Source organism: Ptiloglossa arizonensis, chromosome 5 (assembly GCF_051014685.1).
Source record: "Ptiloglossa arizonensis isolate GNS036 chromosome 5, iyPtiAriz1_principal, whole genome shotgun sequence".
NCBI classification, from domain to species: Eukaryota; Metazoa; Arthropoda; class Insecta; order Hymenoptera; family Colletidae; genus Ptiloglossa; species Ptiloglossa arizonensis.
Genome location: NC_135052.1, coordinates 9,240,447 through 9,260,219, shown reverse-complemented (window position 1 = coordinate 9,260,219; position 19,773 = coordinate 9,240,447). Strand labels below are relative to the sequence as shown.

At 36.0% G+C, this 19,773-nt stretch overlaps 2 protein-coding genes and 1 non-coding gene across 3 annotated transcripts in view; 1 reads left to right on the top strand and 2 right to left on the bottom strand.

The window, feature by feature from the left end:
• The window catches only part of LOC143146742 (echinoderm microtubule-associated protein-like 2), a 61,259-nt gene extending 53,462 nt beyond the window's left edge, over positions 1 to 7,797 (bottom strand). The window contains exon 1 of the mRNA XM_076311330.1: positions 7,280 to 7,797. The gene's annotated coding sequence lies outside the window, so the exon portion shown is untranslated. The remainder of the gene's footprint in view (positions 1 to 7,279) is intronic.
• Positions 7,798 to 16,044: 8,247 nt separating this feature from the next.
• On the top strand, positions 16,045 to 16,126 carry Trnas-cga (transfer RNA serine (anticodon CGA)). The gene has a single exon. It is a non-coding gene; the product is annotated as a tRNA-Ser (tRNA).
• A 916-nt stretch (positions 16,127 to 17,042) lies between these two features.
• On the bottom strand, positions 17,043 to 19,117 carry LOC143146824 (MD-2-related lipid-recognition protein). The gene is made up of 5 exons (XM_076311497.1): positions 19,054 to 19,117; positions 18,810 to 18,954; positions 18,112 to 18,234; positions 17,833 to 18,002; positions 17,043 to 17,224 (listed from the first exon to the last, which is right to left on the bottom strand). The coding sequence occupies exons 1-5, from the start codon at positions 19,108 to 19,110 to the stop codon at positions 17,141 to 17,143; spliced, it is 579 nt and encodes a 192-aa protein (XP_076167612.1). The 5' UTR covers positions 19,111 to 19,117; the 3' UTR covers positions 17,043 to 17,140.
• Between the last annotated feature and the right edge of the window lie 656 nt (positions 19,118 to 19,773).

Genomic DNA, 19,773 nt, shown 5'->3' with positions numbered 1-19,773 from the left:
TCTTTAGTCATAATTACACACGTAAGTCGTACAAAGAATCGAATTAGCTCCAATAACGTGTACTTTTTATTTCACGAATATGTTTAACGACGCATCGATTGCACTTGGCTGGTTATTATCGACGATGGTTTGATATCTCAGACTGGGCGTAACGCGAATCGAGTATCGTTAGGACGCGTTACATCTTTCGCGAGCAATATCGTCTGACGAATTTTCCCATCGTGGTTCAAATGTTCGCGATTCGAGGTATTTGCCGCGGTCGAGGACAATACGTTTGGTCGAAAATCATCGTGCAGTCGTCCGTTAGATCGAAAATATAGAGTCGTCTCTATACGCACGGCTGGTAACGTTACGTGCACGAGTTGCATGTACGGTTCACAGCTATCTTTAAGCGGGACATTCCATACGCAAAAGTTCGTTTGAGTGGAAACCACCAACGGGTGGCGCCCGTACTTGGACGGCGGGAAATTTGAAAAGGATTCCGTTGCTGCGGTTTCCTTTCAAGTTTGGCGGTAATCACGAAAGAGTCTCGCGGAGCAAAGTAAAGCGACCAAGATCCCAACCGCGCCACCTTGCCAATTACAAGACTTGCGTCTGACAATGAGCCAACGGCGCGCGGAGTTTCTCACGACATTCAGCACCGTAATTTCTCTCGCCATTGTTTGACTACTGGCGAATCGTGACACGTAAAGAGCGAGACTCTCATCGTCGGTGTTGGTGGAGCGAAAAAAAAAAACGGAACGTAACGGTGCTGATAGAAAAATCCTACGTCCTCCCACCTCTCGCGATAATCCCCTTTCTTGATTCGCGCTCCGTACTCTCACCCTTAAGGTAAACGTCCCCATTAACGACCGCACCCCTTTTATCGACCACTTGTTCTTATTTTCTAGGGAGCCTGACAAACAAAGCTATCGGGTAGAATTTCAGCGAAAAGTTATTCAATGATGGAAAATAGGAGAGATTTTTAATAACGTGGTTCGATGTATACGTACTTTACGTCGTTTTTGAATAATAGAGGTTTAATGGGCAGCAGGAGAATCGATCGAAATTTGTAGTAAAATTGATAGAATATATTGTGTACAAGAGGAATATCGATTGAATGGAATTTTTAATATTATTTATTTTATCTGCGAACCGATGTGACTAGAGAGTAAGGAATAAAGGTGTCGAGGAATGGAATAATATTTGAGTAAGTATAACTTCTAGTTTTACAGTACCTATTGTAATCACATCTATAGTCGTATCAAGTATCTACACCGTATCTAGAAACTGTTATCTTTTTCGTTAACAAGTCATTCCGATTGCTTCCTGTTTTTTTTTTCTCTCGTTATTGTTTGAATCGCGATAAAAGTTTCAAACGACACATCTGTTCTATTTTCATTTCTTGCGAATGCATCAACTTGCAGCAATGAATTTATTATATTTATTAACGATAAACTCGAAGGAAAGATTAAGCGTGACGACACTTGAATCGATCTGTATTGTGTAATCGTTACGTGCCACCACAATTTCCAAATAAATTATACACGGTAAAACATTACGATATTTTTTCTTCATTCACACCGAGAAAAGGTTTTGGAAACAAGTTCCTTGCCTTTGTTTGTCTCCAATTCGAAGCACGTATATTTGGGAATGCATTTATGAAAGTTTACGGATGTCATCATTTTCTTTAGCAATATACTCGTTACATGAAAGTTAAACTTAATTTTAAACAATGTATCACCGAAATATAATTCCTTTTCAAATTCTTTCACGTACAACTGAAAATTTAGAAAACAGTATTGTTAATAATTTAAGCGGATTAAACAAACTGTTGGTTACCATGAGTATTGTGTGCAAATATTACGCAAATTGCACGATTCACTGTCAATGTACACATTTTCACACGATTTTACATAAAATAAAGACAGTGGACAATTTTCCGACAAAACCCGATCACAAAAAAATTATTAACCACACTGAAAAACGATTAAAAAGTTATTGCCTCAAAGACAAACATGTGCGTGAAAGAAAAAACATTTTTTTATAACATTTAAAAGTATCTACGGTTCGTGTTATCGTATAGTGTGCAATGTTGAATTATGTTCGTAAAAGGAGTTTGTTAAGTTGTCAAGTCTAGTGAAAGTATGCGTTAAAAACCTTGAAAATATATTAGAACATTTACAGGTAACGGTACAATGAACGCTAACGTATATTTAAATATCTTCCTCGCGTGTGAGCACGTGTGAGCGTGTGTGAGCGCGTGTGTGTCGCCGCGGGCTCTGAGATCTGCCATTCAAACAATGCCCACCGGAAGTTAGACACCGAAACATTAATTGCTTACGCCACGGAAACGAAGCCTTGGATTGCAAAATGACGCAAGACTTTAAAATTTCTTTTGGTCGCGCGGGATTTCTACGATTCGAATAATTACATTATTTTCGAACGCAGCATAAATCCAATAACGCGTTGATTTGACAGTTAATCATTCAATATATATATGTATGTATACACTTGTTGAAAAAATACGACTCAGCGGTTAATAAATATCAGAAGATATTTTCCAAGGAGAATTTATTTTTTTCATTTATTATTAATATAATAGATACGTCCAAATTATAATAAAGAACTTTCTTATAGATTAAACAAAGGAAACAAAGAGTTGTACGTGAAAAGAAAAATGAAACAATCGAGAGAACGAACGTAAAGAAATAAAAGCCACAAATTACACAAATCCCAGTGAAAACGATCGATTCGTGTAATACAAAATAGAAACGGTTCTACGCATTATTAACCACAAATTAATTCATACTCGCTGCTTCGTATGAAATTTCTATTTTCACATTTCACGTGCGCTATCACATTGTCTTGGTTATTGAGTAATTTATATTGCTATACACGAAAATCAATATTTATTGCATCGGTCTAACGAACCGATTAAACATTCGTCCAGTGTAATATTTTTTTATTATTTGTTACGTTCAGAAAATATTAAGTACATTTCGGTGACTACAAGAAGCTACGAAAAGGATCAACATTATCGCATATTGTATTGGCAAAATGATAAATGACACAGTCGCTGTATGTCATGTTTGGCCTAAAATATTACACAGTTATTGTCCGTTCAACGTAAATATGAAATGTGGGTAAACAAAACCACGTGACTCCATCAGGACCGTATTGATAGGGAGCTATTTCAAAAATAGATACAGTTAGAATAGAATTCGAATAAAATATCGTGCCTGTATAAAAATAGTAATATTATTTTTTACTTTAAGTTCCGTCTGAAAACTTTTCTGCAATAATTTTTACTGGAAGCTCCGTCACTGATCTTTCAAACGTACGTAGCATTTTTTCTAGTACGAAGACGAAACACAAACTTAGAACTATTAATAATATTTATAAGCAATTTCAAAATCCATTGTGTGAAATGCAAATTTTGTTCACAGTACCGTTTTAAAAGCACGAGCCTGATATCTATTTATTACAAAACAATTTCCCGTAAGTTCGTTATTTGCCATTGTAATTGTCTCGAAGTATTCGTTACATCCAATCGATTATTTAAAAACAAAACTAATCTGCATACTTTCAGGTACAATTTAGTTTACTTTGAATCTGAAATTTCGACATCAAATGTTTCGTTACACATTTCCTGTAACGATAAAGATTACTTTTTCCCCCGTTTCGATTGCATAATCTCGGTATACTTCCTGCTTTATTTTTATTTGACACAAATCTTTTTATCCAAATAAAAAACTGCCTGGTAACGTAATTGGAATCGATTTAAGAGTAAATTTCGCAGCTGGTTGCGCAAGCTTCACGAGACCAAGTATGCAATGCATTTAACATTCGTTAAAAACTGTTTTCACACTAGTTGGTAACGGGTTATAGGCAAAAGTTGAATATGGTAATCCTTACGGAGCTGTGGGAATTGCTTTCACCGTTCCCGCTGACGAAGTAAATTTTGCACAGGTAAATACGCGAGTGCGAGAAAATCGCGCAACACGTTATGCTTTCTGTCACCTGTATTCTGTTGCAGCGAGCCCTCGAAAAATAAAAATCATACGCGTCAGTATCCTTTTATGCCGATATCGATACCATGTTATCATATTTCACGTAATTATAACAGGTAGCGCTTGAACGGTAATTTCACAAGAAAATAATAACAAATGGTAATCGTGAAATATTGAACATATTGCATTCTAGAAATTAAAATCGTATTTGTGTACGTTTTATAGTCATAGGTTTTATAGGAGATGCGATACGAAACTTGAGTACGAATATTATACATATCGATTTTAGATTTAGACAAAATATAATTTTATTCGACGATGTCGCATAAATGAATGATTTTACTGTAGACTTGAAATAAGTGAAACTCTTGATCGATACATTGTTGCGGATATGAATAACAAGTGGTTTACGTTCGTGAAAATACGAATGTACGCGGAAATGGTAAATATGGTAAAAAGTATGTGATGAAATGAAAAGCAAGGATCCACGATGAGTAAATATCGATTTGTGTTGTTTTCGCAATGAAAACGATAACACGTTATCAATCGAAGACTCGGTATATCTTTCGAATGATGTATTCTTGAATTCTATATTTAGATCTTATACGCGTTACGAAATTGTGGTAACAACGGTGAGTTACATAAGAAATATTTGTTGCCGGAAAAGATCTGAAAAGAATGAAGAAAATAATGTTAATAAATCAAATTTGTATCGAGTTCAACATATTTCAACGTATTTCAACATATTGCATACTACACGAAGTTTACATTACACGCATTATCAGAAGTAACAGTGCACGGAAGTATGAAAAATAATAATATTATTTGAATTTTCATAACAGTAAATTTACCAAAAACTTTACCTCGGAATTATATATCGTTTTTTCTTTTCCTTTCAAAAGAGAAAGAGAGAGAAAGCAAATTGTATATCAATTAAATTATTCGAAAAAATGATTATCAAATTTTAGCATTAGTTCTAATTTGATTTAAAAGTAGGCAACAGAAGGCACAATTTGTCAATGTTCTTTACTATAAATTTCTGCTTGTTATTAATAATACCAATATCCGTTTACTAGATTCTACTTCGCACGCGAATTTCAAGAACCACAAACTAATTATCGTTTATAAGCATATGAAGAAATCGACTGTTTTTTAAGCACAATGCTTGTACTAACGACGCAAATTGTTTTTCTTCTCTTGATGCATAATTATGCTGAAACCTGTACGACATCAAGAGTTCGTTTCCCTTTCGTTTTCTGCAATAATTAATGTTCAAGGTAATAAATAATAATTTTTATTTAGACAATCTTCTGATGTAACATGTGAAAGGCAATGCAATTAATATCAAGGCACCTAAAACTAATGATCCATACTACACCGTTACAAAGAAAATAAGTATATTTAACAATTGTTAATATCATTACATCGTAGTATTATCTAATAAGTATAATCAAAAATTAAATTCGGTTAATATCATTCAATTAATAATTGTATTATAATTTTTCTAATATTATAAGAATCGTTAGTTTCGATATTTTTGGCGAGTAAACCGTCTCTTTCGAGTGATTTGAACGAAACTAAAAATTTTCGAAAAGGAAAATCTCTGGAATTATTAGAACCGAAAATAGGTTTCGGCTTTGGCGAGTTTAAATTTGTTACCTGCGTCGACAGTGCATTGTTCTCCGAGGTTAAGGATTACTATAAACCCGGTAAGGCACTAGTATTTTCTTTTCTTAGATTTGTATTTACAGAATTTGAAAAATCAATCGGGTCGCGCGGTAAAACAATTATTTAACATTTTCGATCTATTTCTGAGCAAGGAATTACTCCTTTCCTGATCGCAGCATGACTTCGGTCGCACGTTGTATAATATACTGCACTATAAAGGAATGAATGAACTCAAATATGCACATACGTTGCATCGAGGTTAGGTTTAGAAGCATTTTAACTGCACTTCACCTCTTACGCACTTCTGTACTCGTTTTATTCCACGTGTACCTTTACACTTGCGTAACGAAGACGTTAAATAAATAAATACGCACGGTAAATACGTCTATTAAAATTCAAATATCCTACCGAATGATATCGCAATATAAATTTTCAAATACGAAACATCAAAGAAGACGTTACATATTTTTAAGAACCAGCATAACATCAAACCAATTGGATCAATCGGGAAACAAAAATCGATAAACTGAAATTCAATGGACATCGCTTGTTAAACTTTAACGGTAGATTCGTAATTATTCACAGTTATCCAACTATCGAAGCACTAATTACAAGTTTTGAATAAACGGATTACATATTACCCGGGAATATAATAATGAAATATTTATTCTATAACGTTCTTAAATAAATCAGTGTTCGCTCCGTTTATAATTGTTACCCGTGCATAAAGTTACGCGCAGAATAAACTATATCGCGTATTAATAAAACCGAGAAAGTTCAACGTAACGTTATATCGCAACATTTTATATACTGAATTTAAGCGATTTAATTTCACATCGTATCGCGGAAAAATGAAGGATCGTAATTTCCTCGTTGAAAATCATCGGTGAACAATACCGATTTCCAACAATACCTCAACGATTCGAATAACAGGACTCGCGTAACGTTTGCCAAACACCACGATATCCCCGCGTTTGTCACCGTTTGGTTTACAACCACCTCACCGAGGCATCGTTACCAAAATCCTCGAATGATTTCCGAGTACACCGATCACGGTCGCGAAAATACGAGTCACTTCCCTCGAGACTCGAACGGAAACCAAATTTTCCAACGCGAGCGAACAATGGCCCAAGGTCGAAGCCCGGTACACCGTTCGTGTTATTACCTGGCGCTACGAAACCCAAACAATTTCCATTTTCCGCGAACAGGCTATTATCCGAGCGCCGGTGTGCCGGACCGATCGAATTATTTACACTGGAAGAATATTCTAAATCCAACGAACAACCTCGACGATCTGCCATCGGAGAGAGAGAGAGAGAGAGACTCGCCGATGATTTTATCGAACAATGAAAATCATCGAAGCACGACCTCGCTGATTTTTGCAATTAGTCGCAGTTGTTAGCCCCGGCGACGCGAGTTCCTAACGTTCCGTGAACCAACTGTCCCGAGGAGAACGACTCTCGTTCGGTGAACATCGTCGCGTAGCGAAAGAAGAGTACGACGACCAAGAAGAAGAAGAAGAAGAAGAGGAAGAAGAAGAGAAAAGGAAAAGAAGAAAAAAATACGAGGAAGAAAAAAGAAAAACAGTAATCGAAAAGAAAATCATGCCGGCCGAGTACCTGTGAGCAAAATGATCGTGCCGGTGTGCACGATCGCCTCTTTGTGGACCTCCTCCTCACGGGTAGACGTTAGTCAGCAGCGTAAATAACGACACACGATCGGCGATCGGTGAGGCTGCCGTGGAGCTCGGACAAAGGTAGACAAGCAAGCTCGCGGATATTTCCCCGAGTATTTGCATACAATCCAGCTCGACGAGCGAATATCCACTGCGTTGTGGAATCCGGTGGAAAGTCCTGCGGGTTACTACTCCCCTTTCCTCCCTTGTCGTTCCTCCCTTGGCGACGACGACGGACGTGCACCGAGGCGGTTTCCGTCTCGTGGGCGTCGTCGACTCGCGCCACGATTTATCAAATTCCGCGAAACACACCGGGACTACGTACGGATTGTAATCGAGCCACGATACGAATGGAGGTTTCACGGTGTTGTTCCGTGGGTTCGTGAGAGATTGAGCCTCGAGGTATCGGTTAGACCTCGGGGGGACACAACAACGAGAAGAAGTGACCACGAAGCAGCGCCCGGGCGAAAGGAACCGCACGCTCAAGAACCTAGCCAAGCACTGGTGAGGCCAACAGGTGAGCCGTGCCAACAGTTTACGGCCAGTGACGTATCACCCGTGTGTTCTATTCAGGGCAACAGGTGTGAGCCGGTACAGTGACGTAGCTTGCGGAGGAGCCGATTAAGCGGACGACGAACGGTTGGAAAAACCGTATGCACAAAGGGAACGGTGATGGTGAAACCGTCGATGGATCGAAGGCGATTCGAGTGTTTCTTTTCAGCGTGGTTGCGCGGAAAAATTGCACGCCTGCGCGCCACCGAGCGCTATTTTCCCGAAGAAAGAGGGACCGTTGGCGGACGGGGGGCGGGGGGCAGAAACGGGACAAATTTCTATATTCGACCACGAATATCGACAAACTCCTTTGGACCCGTGACATTTTTCATTTATTTCGCTTTAGTTTATTTTATTTTATTTTATTTTATTTTATTTCCGACGAGTTACGCGTCCAGAGTTATTATTTACTATTTTCTTTTCTCGTTTGTTTCTCGTTATGGAAGTCTTCCGTTCTGAGATTCGAATTTGAATTTTTCTTCGACAAAAATTTAGTTTTTTCATTTATATCATTCGATCGATCGTAAATGCTTTTGGAATGAGAAATCGAATCGATGGATAATTACGGTCGGTTTGAAACGATCGTTTCAAGGTATTTGTTCGTATTTTGAAGTTTCGTGATTAAATTTTCGAAGTATTTAAAAATATTCGAATTAAGAGCTTTTAATTTTTACAGTGTGTTCGACGTGATAAAGTTTCGTCGTCTTACGAGGATTAGTATTTTCTGTGACGGATAATTTTGTAGGATAAATGAAATTGAATTTTTTCTATCGAATCTTATTTGCAATTCTTTTGAGCGTTAAATTTAATACGCAATAAAGATCTACTTTTATCGAAATTTATTGGTTTCGAAGTATTGTAAACATTTTCACCTCTCTACCTGAAAGAATCATCGAGTCGTGTGTACGTACCTTTACGCAGAGATATGCAACTTCTGGAGTATTTTAAACGAGGATAAAATATTATTTTCAACGTAACCGTACCGACGTTTAATTACAGCACGCAGATATTGTTAAAGAGAACCGTAGAATTTAAATACGAGAGAAGAATAATTGAATTTTTTTTAACGACTTCGCGTACAAGTGCTCTCAATATCGTGTGCAATGTTCGATGTGTTAATGCACTAGTCAACTTCAGGCAACAGGTGTGCATCAGCTGTACTGTTCGAAGGAAACGAGAAACTTTTGCTGCATCTGTTCCACGAGGTACGACCATATTGTTGTAAAACTAACGGAGTAAAAAAAAAATATCCTGTATAAATGAAGCTATAATATCAAATAAACAGACGCACGAACAAAACACCAATGTAGACGATAACTTGTGAGAACACGTTACGTAAAATTTATTCAAAATGAATCGCGCTTGTTAGAGGTCGTTTGTAAACTGACTTACAATTAGTAATCAGATTCGTGAATGAGCGGATCACGTTGTCAACACGACGCGAGCGAACGAAAATTGAAAATTGTAAATTTCGAGGATACGGTCACACAATTGTATTTATAACACGCGAGACGTACCAGAAATTGAACGTTTGAATTTAAATTAAACGTTGCCGTTATTAAACACAGACTTGGGAGTAATTTCGTACGTGGATTAATTATTGCGAGCTGATGTAAGCTGTCGCGTCAGAAGGTCACGTGAGTCTGGTAAATTGTTTGCGACAATGACAAAATTGAGTAACTATTCTAAAATTAAAACATATCTTCAACGTTGAATGCGCTTCGAGACTATCCTCGAGAAGATTTTACCAGATACTCTGTGAAATTATTATTTTTTACGAGGGATTTAGATAAACGTCTAACGAATACGATAAATATTATTTCTCCGTTTACTCGACAATATGAATCGGTTGCCTGTCTTATTTTGCGATGAATATTTTTCAAACGAGACGCAATAGATATTTTTCAAATTGGATGCGATAGATATTTTGCAAATTGGACGAAACGTGTATTTTTCGAATAGGACGCGATATATATTATATATATATTCAAATTGAACGCAACGGATATTTTTCAAATTGGATGCAATTGGGTCTCGTGCATGGATAACGATCGTAACCGTTTCGTGTCGAGAATCGTAATTGTTAACGTACCATAAATCGTTGGATTAATAAATTGTTACACGTGTAAGTTTAATTGTTACAGACACATAAACACCGAGTGCCGGTATATTTCAGCAAGATGATATTGCTAACACGAATAACCATGCATTACAGGCAGCAGTAAAAGTAAAGACGTCAATTATTGTGGTACTGAAACGGGAGGTTGTTCATATTCGTTCCTGTTTCAACTGAATGTCCAATACAGTGGCATAACAGTAATAAAGCATTCTCCCGTTCAATTCAAACGAGCGAGATAAATCGCAAAAAGGAAACCGGTTTCTTCGTTGGCTCATTCTTATACCGGAACAAGTAAAAATTAATGAATAAAACTGTGAATTTCCCGCAATTTATTCACTTGTTCTGTGCAACGATACTGTATACCTAACCCGCCTCTCGTTGAAGCCGAACACGGAACATTAATGACAAACGTTCTCGTCTTCTACGTCAAAGCATTATTAAACGGAGGAAGCAATGTGTATCATGGTTGAACAGTACTCGTGACTCACGAATAAAACATTACACGTTATCCAGACTTACGTACGAGCCAATTAGAGCATTATCAATATTATCGTTTGAGTTTCTCTCAGAAATACGAATTAAAGATGTTTTCGATACAGGCTGATGATTCATAACGTTTAGAAAAATATACTCTTCGATAGAAGCATTGTGTAAAAATATCAATGTACGTAACTATTGAACATAGTTTAAAAGTGTAAGAACCATGTTTCGTACCGCGATAATTTCCATTTTGTATTCTTTTTAAATATAAGGTAATGTTTGTTTTATAATTCAAAAATGAATTGTAAGTTATTTGATATAATTTTATACGAAACACAATTTTTTAAATAATAATGTAGACAGTGGTCGATGTGATCTGTGTATAAGTCTCTTGAGTCTATTTTTTATAAACAAGTATGGATTCAAATTATTCTTCGTTATTATTCGTTATGAGTTGTTTGTTATCTAGATAAAAAGGTGTTCAACAGTGGTACACGGACTCGTTAATGAGACATTTGTAATTGAGAAAGTTACGAAGAAGATCGAAATTATGGTTTCCGAGTAGCACGATCCATCAGATGCTTCGGACACTTCTCAAACTCGAAAGTACAGTTTCAATTTCTCTCGATAATCATTTTTCGACGATAGCGCTCCAATTCTTCGAAAGGAAAGAATCGAAAATAATTATTAGCAATGCATCGATAAATTCGTTCGAGTCTACTGTATATAAAAGCGAAACGAAAATTGAATTCGTTGTTTCTCGAAAATAAGGTGTCCCATAATGCTTAAAATTTTCTTGGATTAAAAACGTAGAATACACCTGCAAATTTTTTGGCACTGTTTTGGACAAACGTGGTACAAAGATGTTACTTTCATTTTCTCTTGGCACGTTTCCAGCGAAGAAGAGGAACCGCTCGATAAATTTATTTCGACGAAATCGATACTTTCTTAATTTCTGAGTACTTGAAATTATTAAAGAAAGACATTATCGATCGATCTTTCTCACGAAAAATATAAAACTATCGAGATCGATATAAAGAAAACAAAATATCGAGATTAACACGAATACTGAAATGTACATGATGGAAAAAAATATGAGAAATGTGTACGTACAAGAAGGAACTTACATTGGATTAAAGTACCACGTGGATTATTATAAGGAACTATTAACAGTTAAATTACAATGAATTGTAACGTTGGTAGATTTTGAATCACAAAATTGTAACAATAAAGTGAAAACACGATTCTTTTCATTAAACAAATTTAAACGATTCAACGACCGTTTAGACTGTTTAGTGAAATTTGCTTTCGATCGTAACCGAAACGATAAATTCTTTTTAACTATGTATTCGGTGTTTCCTATTGTTTAATTGTTTTCACTATTGAACGAAGAAGCGGGTCAAGAGGGAATCGAAATAACTGCTCTATATAATCAATTGATTTATTCTCACGTGATCGGTCATCCAAGAATAACCTCTTAACGTTCGGTGCAAGATATAAGTACTTCCTCACAGTGGCTCGCATTTCGTTCAGCATTCTTGTTTCGTCATTTTTGTTCTTAAATTCAATTAATCTTAACTCGCTGGACAACTCTGGATCGATCAATTTCGAATCGATGCCCTTTTACAGTAGAATCGACGATTAATTTTGCCACAGTCTCGGACTCGTTATCGTCTTCTGTCGAAATACAACGTTGCGTTTTTTTAAAAATTCTTTCACCAACGACCACATTTAAATTTCTATCCAATACCCACGTGCTCTTTCGTAACAGATACATCGTGGTACCGTTTATATACACTTCGTATAAAATGTTTCTATAAAATAATTAATTTCATCGCATCCAAAAAGGATTTCCTGCTTTAGGTCGAAAGGTCGTTTCATTACAATCATTCCTGCATTACTTATTCAAGTTTCCAGTCGCGATCTAATTTCGTTCACTGTGAAATCTTTCTTCGGGTGTACTCTACGATTAAAAATTTACTCGAAACGATATACGATAAAGTAGGAGCGAATTAATCTAGCATGAAATATTATAACCTTCCTAGCGAGAAGTACGAGTGAACACGATCATTAAATAAGTACAGCCACCTACGAGAAAATTATTAAACAAATACATCGATCCTACCTACGAGCAAACGATGAAACAAATACGTTATTCCTACGAGCAAACGATTAAACAAATACATTACGCCTACGAGTAAACGATTAAACAAATACATTACTCCTACTTACGAGCAAACGATTAAACGTTTAATACATTGCTCCTATCTACGAGCGCAAATATGAAAATTACTCGAGCGTGAAGTGTCCCGTGAGTTACAGGTAGACCGTGATAAAAAAGAAAAACACGGTAAAAAGGAAGCAAATTGCGCGATAAAAAATAAAGGAGCGCGACGAGAATCGATCGTAAAAGAGGAAAGTACCATTCGACGTTTCGTCTCGTGGTATTGTCAACGAGCGATATTTCCTATAGACCGGTACAAAGTACGGCGATTCAGCTACTGTATCGACAGCTCGTTGTGCAGCCCGTGTAAGGCGAAATATAATAGATTCACTTACGACATTCGCGGGTTTCGCCATCGGTGTCCAGATATAATAACGTGGCTGCTACGTAACTATGCGTACAGACTGAAATAGATCCCACGGGCACGGGAGGAGTTGAATCGGATCGAACAGAATTGTCGAATCGTATCGAATGTGGGTTACGCGCGGACACCGTACACCGTACACTTCCTTTCGCGTATCAGAACTTTCTTTCGCGGCACGAGGTAAAAGTGTATCCGCTCAAGATACGAGGTGGGCATTGTGCGTGGCCAGTTAGTTTTGCAATTCTTATTCAAATCTCCCCGACGATTTTGCATTCCGAAAGTACGCCGCGCGTACGTTCCACGTTTATCGTTCCGTTGGATTTATCTCACGAGAAGATCCACCGAATCCGCCCACTTCTCTCTAGGATCTCACGGAGGATTTCACGAGGATCGACGCTAGACACGTACGCGTAACGGACGAACACCGAAACGGTTCGATCTTCGCCATTTTTGGAATCGCGGATCGAATCACGCGGATGACATAATTCCACGATCTCGAATACACGGTAATCGTGTCGTTCCAACAACGAAATCGCACGCAAATCTTCACCAGTCGACAACGAACCTATATAAACGACACGTGTCGTTTCGTTGCAAAACGCGCGAACAAACATTTTTTGCACCGATTAGTATTGCCGACCGTACTCTTCCCAAAGTACGCGTGCCTCTTCCGAGACGATAAAACGATTCTTACTTTCTACCTGTCGAAATTAAATATAGTTTTTCTTCGAAATATGGAAATTGCAGAAATCGAAACATTTAAGTTAGCCCTTTCTGTTTCGTGTTTGAAAATGGCGATGGTTCTTTGAACGATAGCGCGAGAAATGGAAATATTCGATAATTTGGCGGTGCATTTCTTTTTTGGCATTATCAACGATAGTAATATTAGGTAAAAGTTTGGAAGTATTAGGGTTTGTTCCTGGTCGATGTTTCAGAGAAATGTAAGTTTGGAATGTGGGGAATCGGTGACCGATTATGGTATTCAACGCGTTGGAGAACGAAAATTGTGGAAGTAACGTACAAATTGAATTTGTGCGAGAGAAATATAAAATATTGTAACCTTGGAGAAATAATAGCGTCGGTGTTCCGAATTTTCTCTTAGAGACGTTGGTCTCATTATTTTGCTGGTCGGAACAACGAACCTGGACGATTAAAAGGAAAGACGACGTCGTCGTTCGCAATTAAATGTTTCAATTAATTAGGAATTCTTGTCGTGTGAAGTTACTCGCGAGTCTCGTTACTCGAATTATCAAATCGATTGCATTCCTAACCTCTGTCATTTCGTATTCGCTCAACGTCCGAAACACTCGACCAGCAAGCCTATATTTTTTATTCCAACGTCACGGCTAGAACGACACGTCGATATACAGGATGTTCAAAGAAAAGGGTTCCAATCTTACCAAGAGCGTGCTCCAACCGCTCGTGTTATCGGAACCAAAAATCGATTCAAGTTTTCGCACACACCGTGTACGTCTTTTTGTATTTTGAACACCCTGTACAACCAAATAACACTTTATCGTTTTACGTACACCTTTACAACTCGATACCATATGGTTATGATGTAAACGAGTATATTTTTTTTGTCAAAAATTATTCAAAATTGAAAATCTAATAATTAAGTCTACAATCTGTAAATACTTAAAGCGACTAATCGCGTGAAAATATTATTAGTCAGGGGATAAAATTTCTAAAATTGATAAAGAGCTCTGTGATTTTCGAATATTGTATAATTGCAAAAAGTGTATGTATATTCTGACATTTTTTTTTTTTCATACGTGGTTTACATGTTTGTATGCAAATGTAGTATAATTTATTGAATTTGAGAAATAAGACGATGATAAATTAATGTAATAGCTGTTGTGTTGTATGCTATATACAAGGGATAATTTTCAGTATACAAATGTTAATAAAGAAACCTTTGCTGAAAATATAAAAATATAGAGAAGTATAATATCTTTCACCATTTTTCATTATCAGTAAAATTTCTTTACCAATAGAGATCGAACAAGATTTATAACTCTAACGCTTGTGCCAGCAGATGGCGACACCAGTACTTTCTGGAAACTTTTAATAGTGGGAGGTTTATCATTATACGCGATCGAAAAATCTTTTTCCACACTTTCTTACAGTGTATAGCTTTGAGAACATCCTAGGAAAATTTTAGGTCAAAGTTACAAGAATTGAAAAAGTTATGAAAGTGTAAAGAAGACGATCTGTTGCTGCAAATGATGGCGCTCGACAATCTTAAAGTCGTTTCTTTCGAAATCATATTTTTCAAAGTTTCAGAATCGATGTTTCGAAAACCAAAGAAGCTTTCGACTTAAAATGTTAATATGTTGCATAAACCATGCCCTTAAATCCGTTGAATTAAAATTATAACAATACTTGTCACAATTTTCTTGTTATTAATTAAAAAAACCTTTTTTTTATTTTTTCGTATTTTAACTTTAAAATTACTGAATTTTTTACTTCAATGGATAACCACACTTGTACTTAACAACACTGTGTTTCTATTTTTCTTCTACCTGATAACGCTAACTAGTTATCATTTTCATAAAAGAAGACATGTTCGACATCCATTTTCTAAAAGAAACTATAAATTTTGTTCACGAAAGTAAATTTCTAAGTGTACTTTAAGAGTCGGTGAACATATGTGCCAAATTTTAAAATAATTATTTGTAATAAATTTCCGAACATACCTCTTATACCAGAGTGCTCGTACGTGAACCACTTGACTATTATTTTATCGTATAGAAAGTTGCAAAATATTTTAAATAGAAGTTAAAATCATTAAATTACTAATCCGTGCTTTAAAAATATACCTTGTACACTTGTTTACAGTAATACCACTTCTGTTGTAGAAAGATAAACGGTATAACTAGTTTACATCTATTTCTAAATGGTATTAGTTGTGTTTAAAAAATGAATATTAATTATTGAAAACCTAAATTGTGAAACATTGTAGTATAAGCTGCGGTGTCCGAGTGGTTAAGGAGTTGGACTCGAAATCCAATGGGTTTTTCCCGCATAGGTTCGAATCCTATCCGCAGCGTCTCTCTTTTTTTTATTCCCTTTTCTTCGGTTAAATATCTTATCGTAACCAGTAAAAAATGTTTGCCACGAAGCGTGCAACAAATGTTAAAAGTTATCAAATTTATCGTTAAGATATTGAGAAAGGTAAGTAAAATTATCGGTACTTTAAAAACAGAAATGCACTCCACATGAAATTTAATTTATCGATGAAAGAATTTAAGTAACGTCAATAATAAATTACACGAACGTAAATAAATATTATTTTCGTATATATTTTTGTACATAAATCAATAAATATCTTTGATAACATTTTTATTCGTGCAAATAAAGTTTAAACCGAAATATGAGGATGTACGTAATTAATTCATTAACAAGGAACCATCGTAATACGTCTTGCACTAGACTTGTATAAAATTTTTCAAATTTATAGAGGAGGTGAAATTGGAGAATATATCCGTACACATATTTTCTGAAGTTTAATAATTTCAGTTTTAGATGTATACTACCCTCCAAAGTTTCACTCTTCCGGTAATATCTTGAATATTATTGGAGTTACTGAACAATTTTTTAGAAAATTTGGTGGAAAATCGTAATTGTGCTCAATTTCACGATTGAAATAAAAGGAAACTGATATACAGTGTGTTACCGAACGAATGATACCGTCAGGCAGGTGGTGATAAATTAAAAAAAAAGAATAACATTTTCTCTTTTGAAACATCGTTTACGAGAAAATCGAGTTTGAATTCTGAATTTACGAGTAAAAAATTATACTTGCTTAATCAGTCGTTTGTGAGTAAGTTAATTGAGCGTATAAAGAAATTTATCGAATGTTTTAATTTTTTTATCAAAATTATACCAATGGCTACGATTTATATCACGTAAGCGCAATTTTATATAGAATCGGAGATAAAAATTTCGGAAGAAATAAAAAATGCTTATAGCGATACAAAGATCCGTTTATTCGATTAACTTATCGAATTGAAAATTATAATTAATTGAGCATGATAGGGCGACGAATCACATATGATCGACATCACTTTGTTATCTTAATTTGAAACATGAAACAACACTCCTGCTCCTGCTCGTTCCAGATTTTCCATTTAAGGTCAAAGGTTCTCTGTAACAAAATTAATTTTAAATTAACGCGTCCGTCGTTTCATCAATTGTTTTAACCACAGTATTAGCAGCAACAAAAGATCTCACAGATATAAGTAACTAAAGAGGAACAGAAAATGTAGAGAGCTATAACCTCAATATAAATTCATATCGATAAATAACAAATGCTGAAATCCTTTTACCGACCTTCTATTTTTGAAAAAAAAATTATTACGTCCTTCCTCCACGTTTTTTACGAAACAACACAAATCTGTGAACTAATTGTGAAATGATTTTTTCTAATTTGTTAAAAATTATTTGGCATTAAAAAATTTACTTTTGATAAACATAGCTCGTTTTATCAACAGTTTTCAGTTTCTAAAGTTACAAAATGTTAGTTTACTTTTGTTCCCACAAGAAACTATAAGATTCGGGACTCCGTCGCGACAGTTTGAAGAGCAGGTTAGTGTTCCAGGAAACGATCCCTGTTATTTATTTCCAGCTGTGTCGTCTCTGTACGAGTGTGAAATCAATAGTAACAGACACGTTAAAAAACCTTCTTGAAACGGTCGTACGTCTGGTACGAGATCGAGGAACAGTGACAACTCGAAGGACAGTAACTGTACTTACAACAGGATACTTTTTCAGAATGTGTATTTCCGCGTGATACGTGCTCTTTTGATCCGCTAAAACTGGACACGGAGTTGATAAGCAAGCATCAGAATCCATTCCCAAAAATGGAATATCCGTTGCTTGAGTTGCCCAATAAACTCGACCCTGCAACGTATCCGCTGAGAAATCTGGAAAATAATAATTTTTACATTTTTTTTTCTCGTACACTCGTAACATCCGTATTATAAGTATACATCCATTGAAATCCATGTGAAATTTAAACATTCGAAAACTTACTAGGTGTGTATTGGAAGGTTATGTTTCCAGTAATTCCCTTCTTTATTTTACATGGTTTACCCTCCGCAGCCTCTTTACAAGGATCTAAGTTTACTTCATGTATGGTACAATTCAAAGGAGTTTCTGTTAAAGAGAAGACGAGATTTTTAATTATATTTTCCCAATTTAACCATTCAGAAACATCTCCTACTATAAATGATATCTTTGGCTTCTAAAGTAATTTATACACGATATTTAACCGATCTATCAACTTGTAAATTTAAGACTATTGAAATTCTCTTATTTACATCATATAGTGTTTCAATGCTTAACACCATAAAGAGTTGATTTTTATTCTTCAATTTCACGGAAATCTTGGAAAAAATAACTGGCAATTGGTCGCAAAAATACAATTCGTACACCCTCGTTAATTATACCTCGATAACACTCTACGGGTCTATTTGAAAAAATGAAGATAATTTCGAAACTGAAGGAACAATCGTACAAAAATATTCAAGGATAATATTACATACTCTTTCTTCGAAATCGAACAATTTTTGCCAGATTCGTTTCTTCGAGATCTTGTGTGATGACACCAAAATCAAACGTAGTGTGCGAATCAACGCTAAATTTTATTTCACCGATTACATACGACAAACTCGTTTTTTTTTTTTCTCTCTTTCCATCACAGCCCAAATAATCAAACGACGTATACTCACGATCAGGGTAAGGACACGGCCGATGCGGTATGATTTCCGCGTAGACCATTGATAAAGCTAGGACCAGGAAGACAACGAGGAATTCACTGTTTCGGTTCATCCTCGACGGATGGTCGTCACGAAATGAAAGAAAGACAGCTCCTCTCTGTGACAAGAAGTCAGACGATAGGTCGCGGGGACGTTCTAGAGTGGGGCCATAGGTCAATTGAGATTACTCCTTAGTGACGAGAAAACTTGTATGCACCTCATATGCCTTCCTTCGGAGAACTATGCTGAACTCTATGTTGTTATCACGTTGCATTGCTCGGTTCACTCATCGGTTATCACGGTTTCGTAACCATCCTTACAATTGTTTACATTGCTTCTCCACAATAGTGACACTTTAATATGCATATTCCCTAAGAATGCAGTTCGAGATGCACTTCTCACGTAAGGAGTTCGACTAGTTTGGTGATATCGATTCTTCATTTTTTATATTCTTTCCAGATGCGAGAATTGAACGTATCATCCTAAAAAGATTTAGGTAAAAATTGAAAAATTGTAGTATTTGAACATTGAAAATAGACTCTCTGTAAAGTTCAATACTGTACGACAAAGTTTGAAGTTGTTTTTCTCGAAACGACATTTTTCAAACTGGTTCAGATAACATACGAAGTAAATGTCCCTCCATTGTTCGAACCAAAATGAACCAGATTGTTGTAACATTTCTTGCTTTCGCTCGAAGAAGCTGTAAAAGTTGGCGAAGAAGTCAATTTTTATTTTGACGTGGTGTCGTTTCTTTAATTGTTGAAAGATATTTCCAGTTTCCATCGTAGCTGCTATAAGCACCATGAATTCAACCGTGTATTGTACGATGATTTTCAGATGACCTAAAATGTAAAAATCATGTTAGTTCGAGACAAAAAAAAAGTGCAATGGTGTACAAATTTTGCAAACATACCGAGTTTCGGTGTGCTTCCTTTGG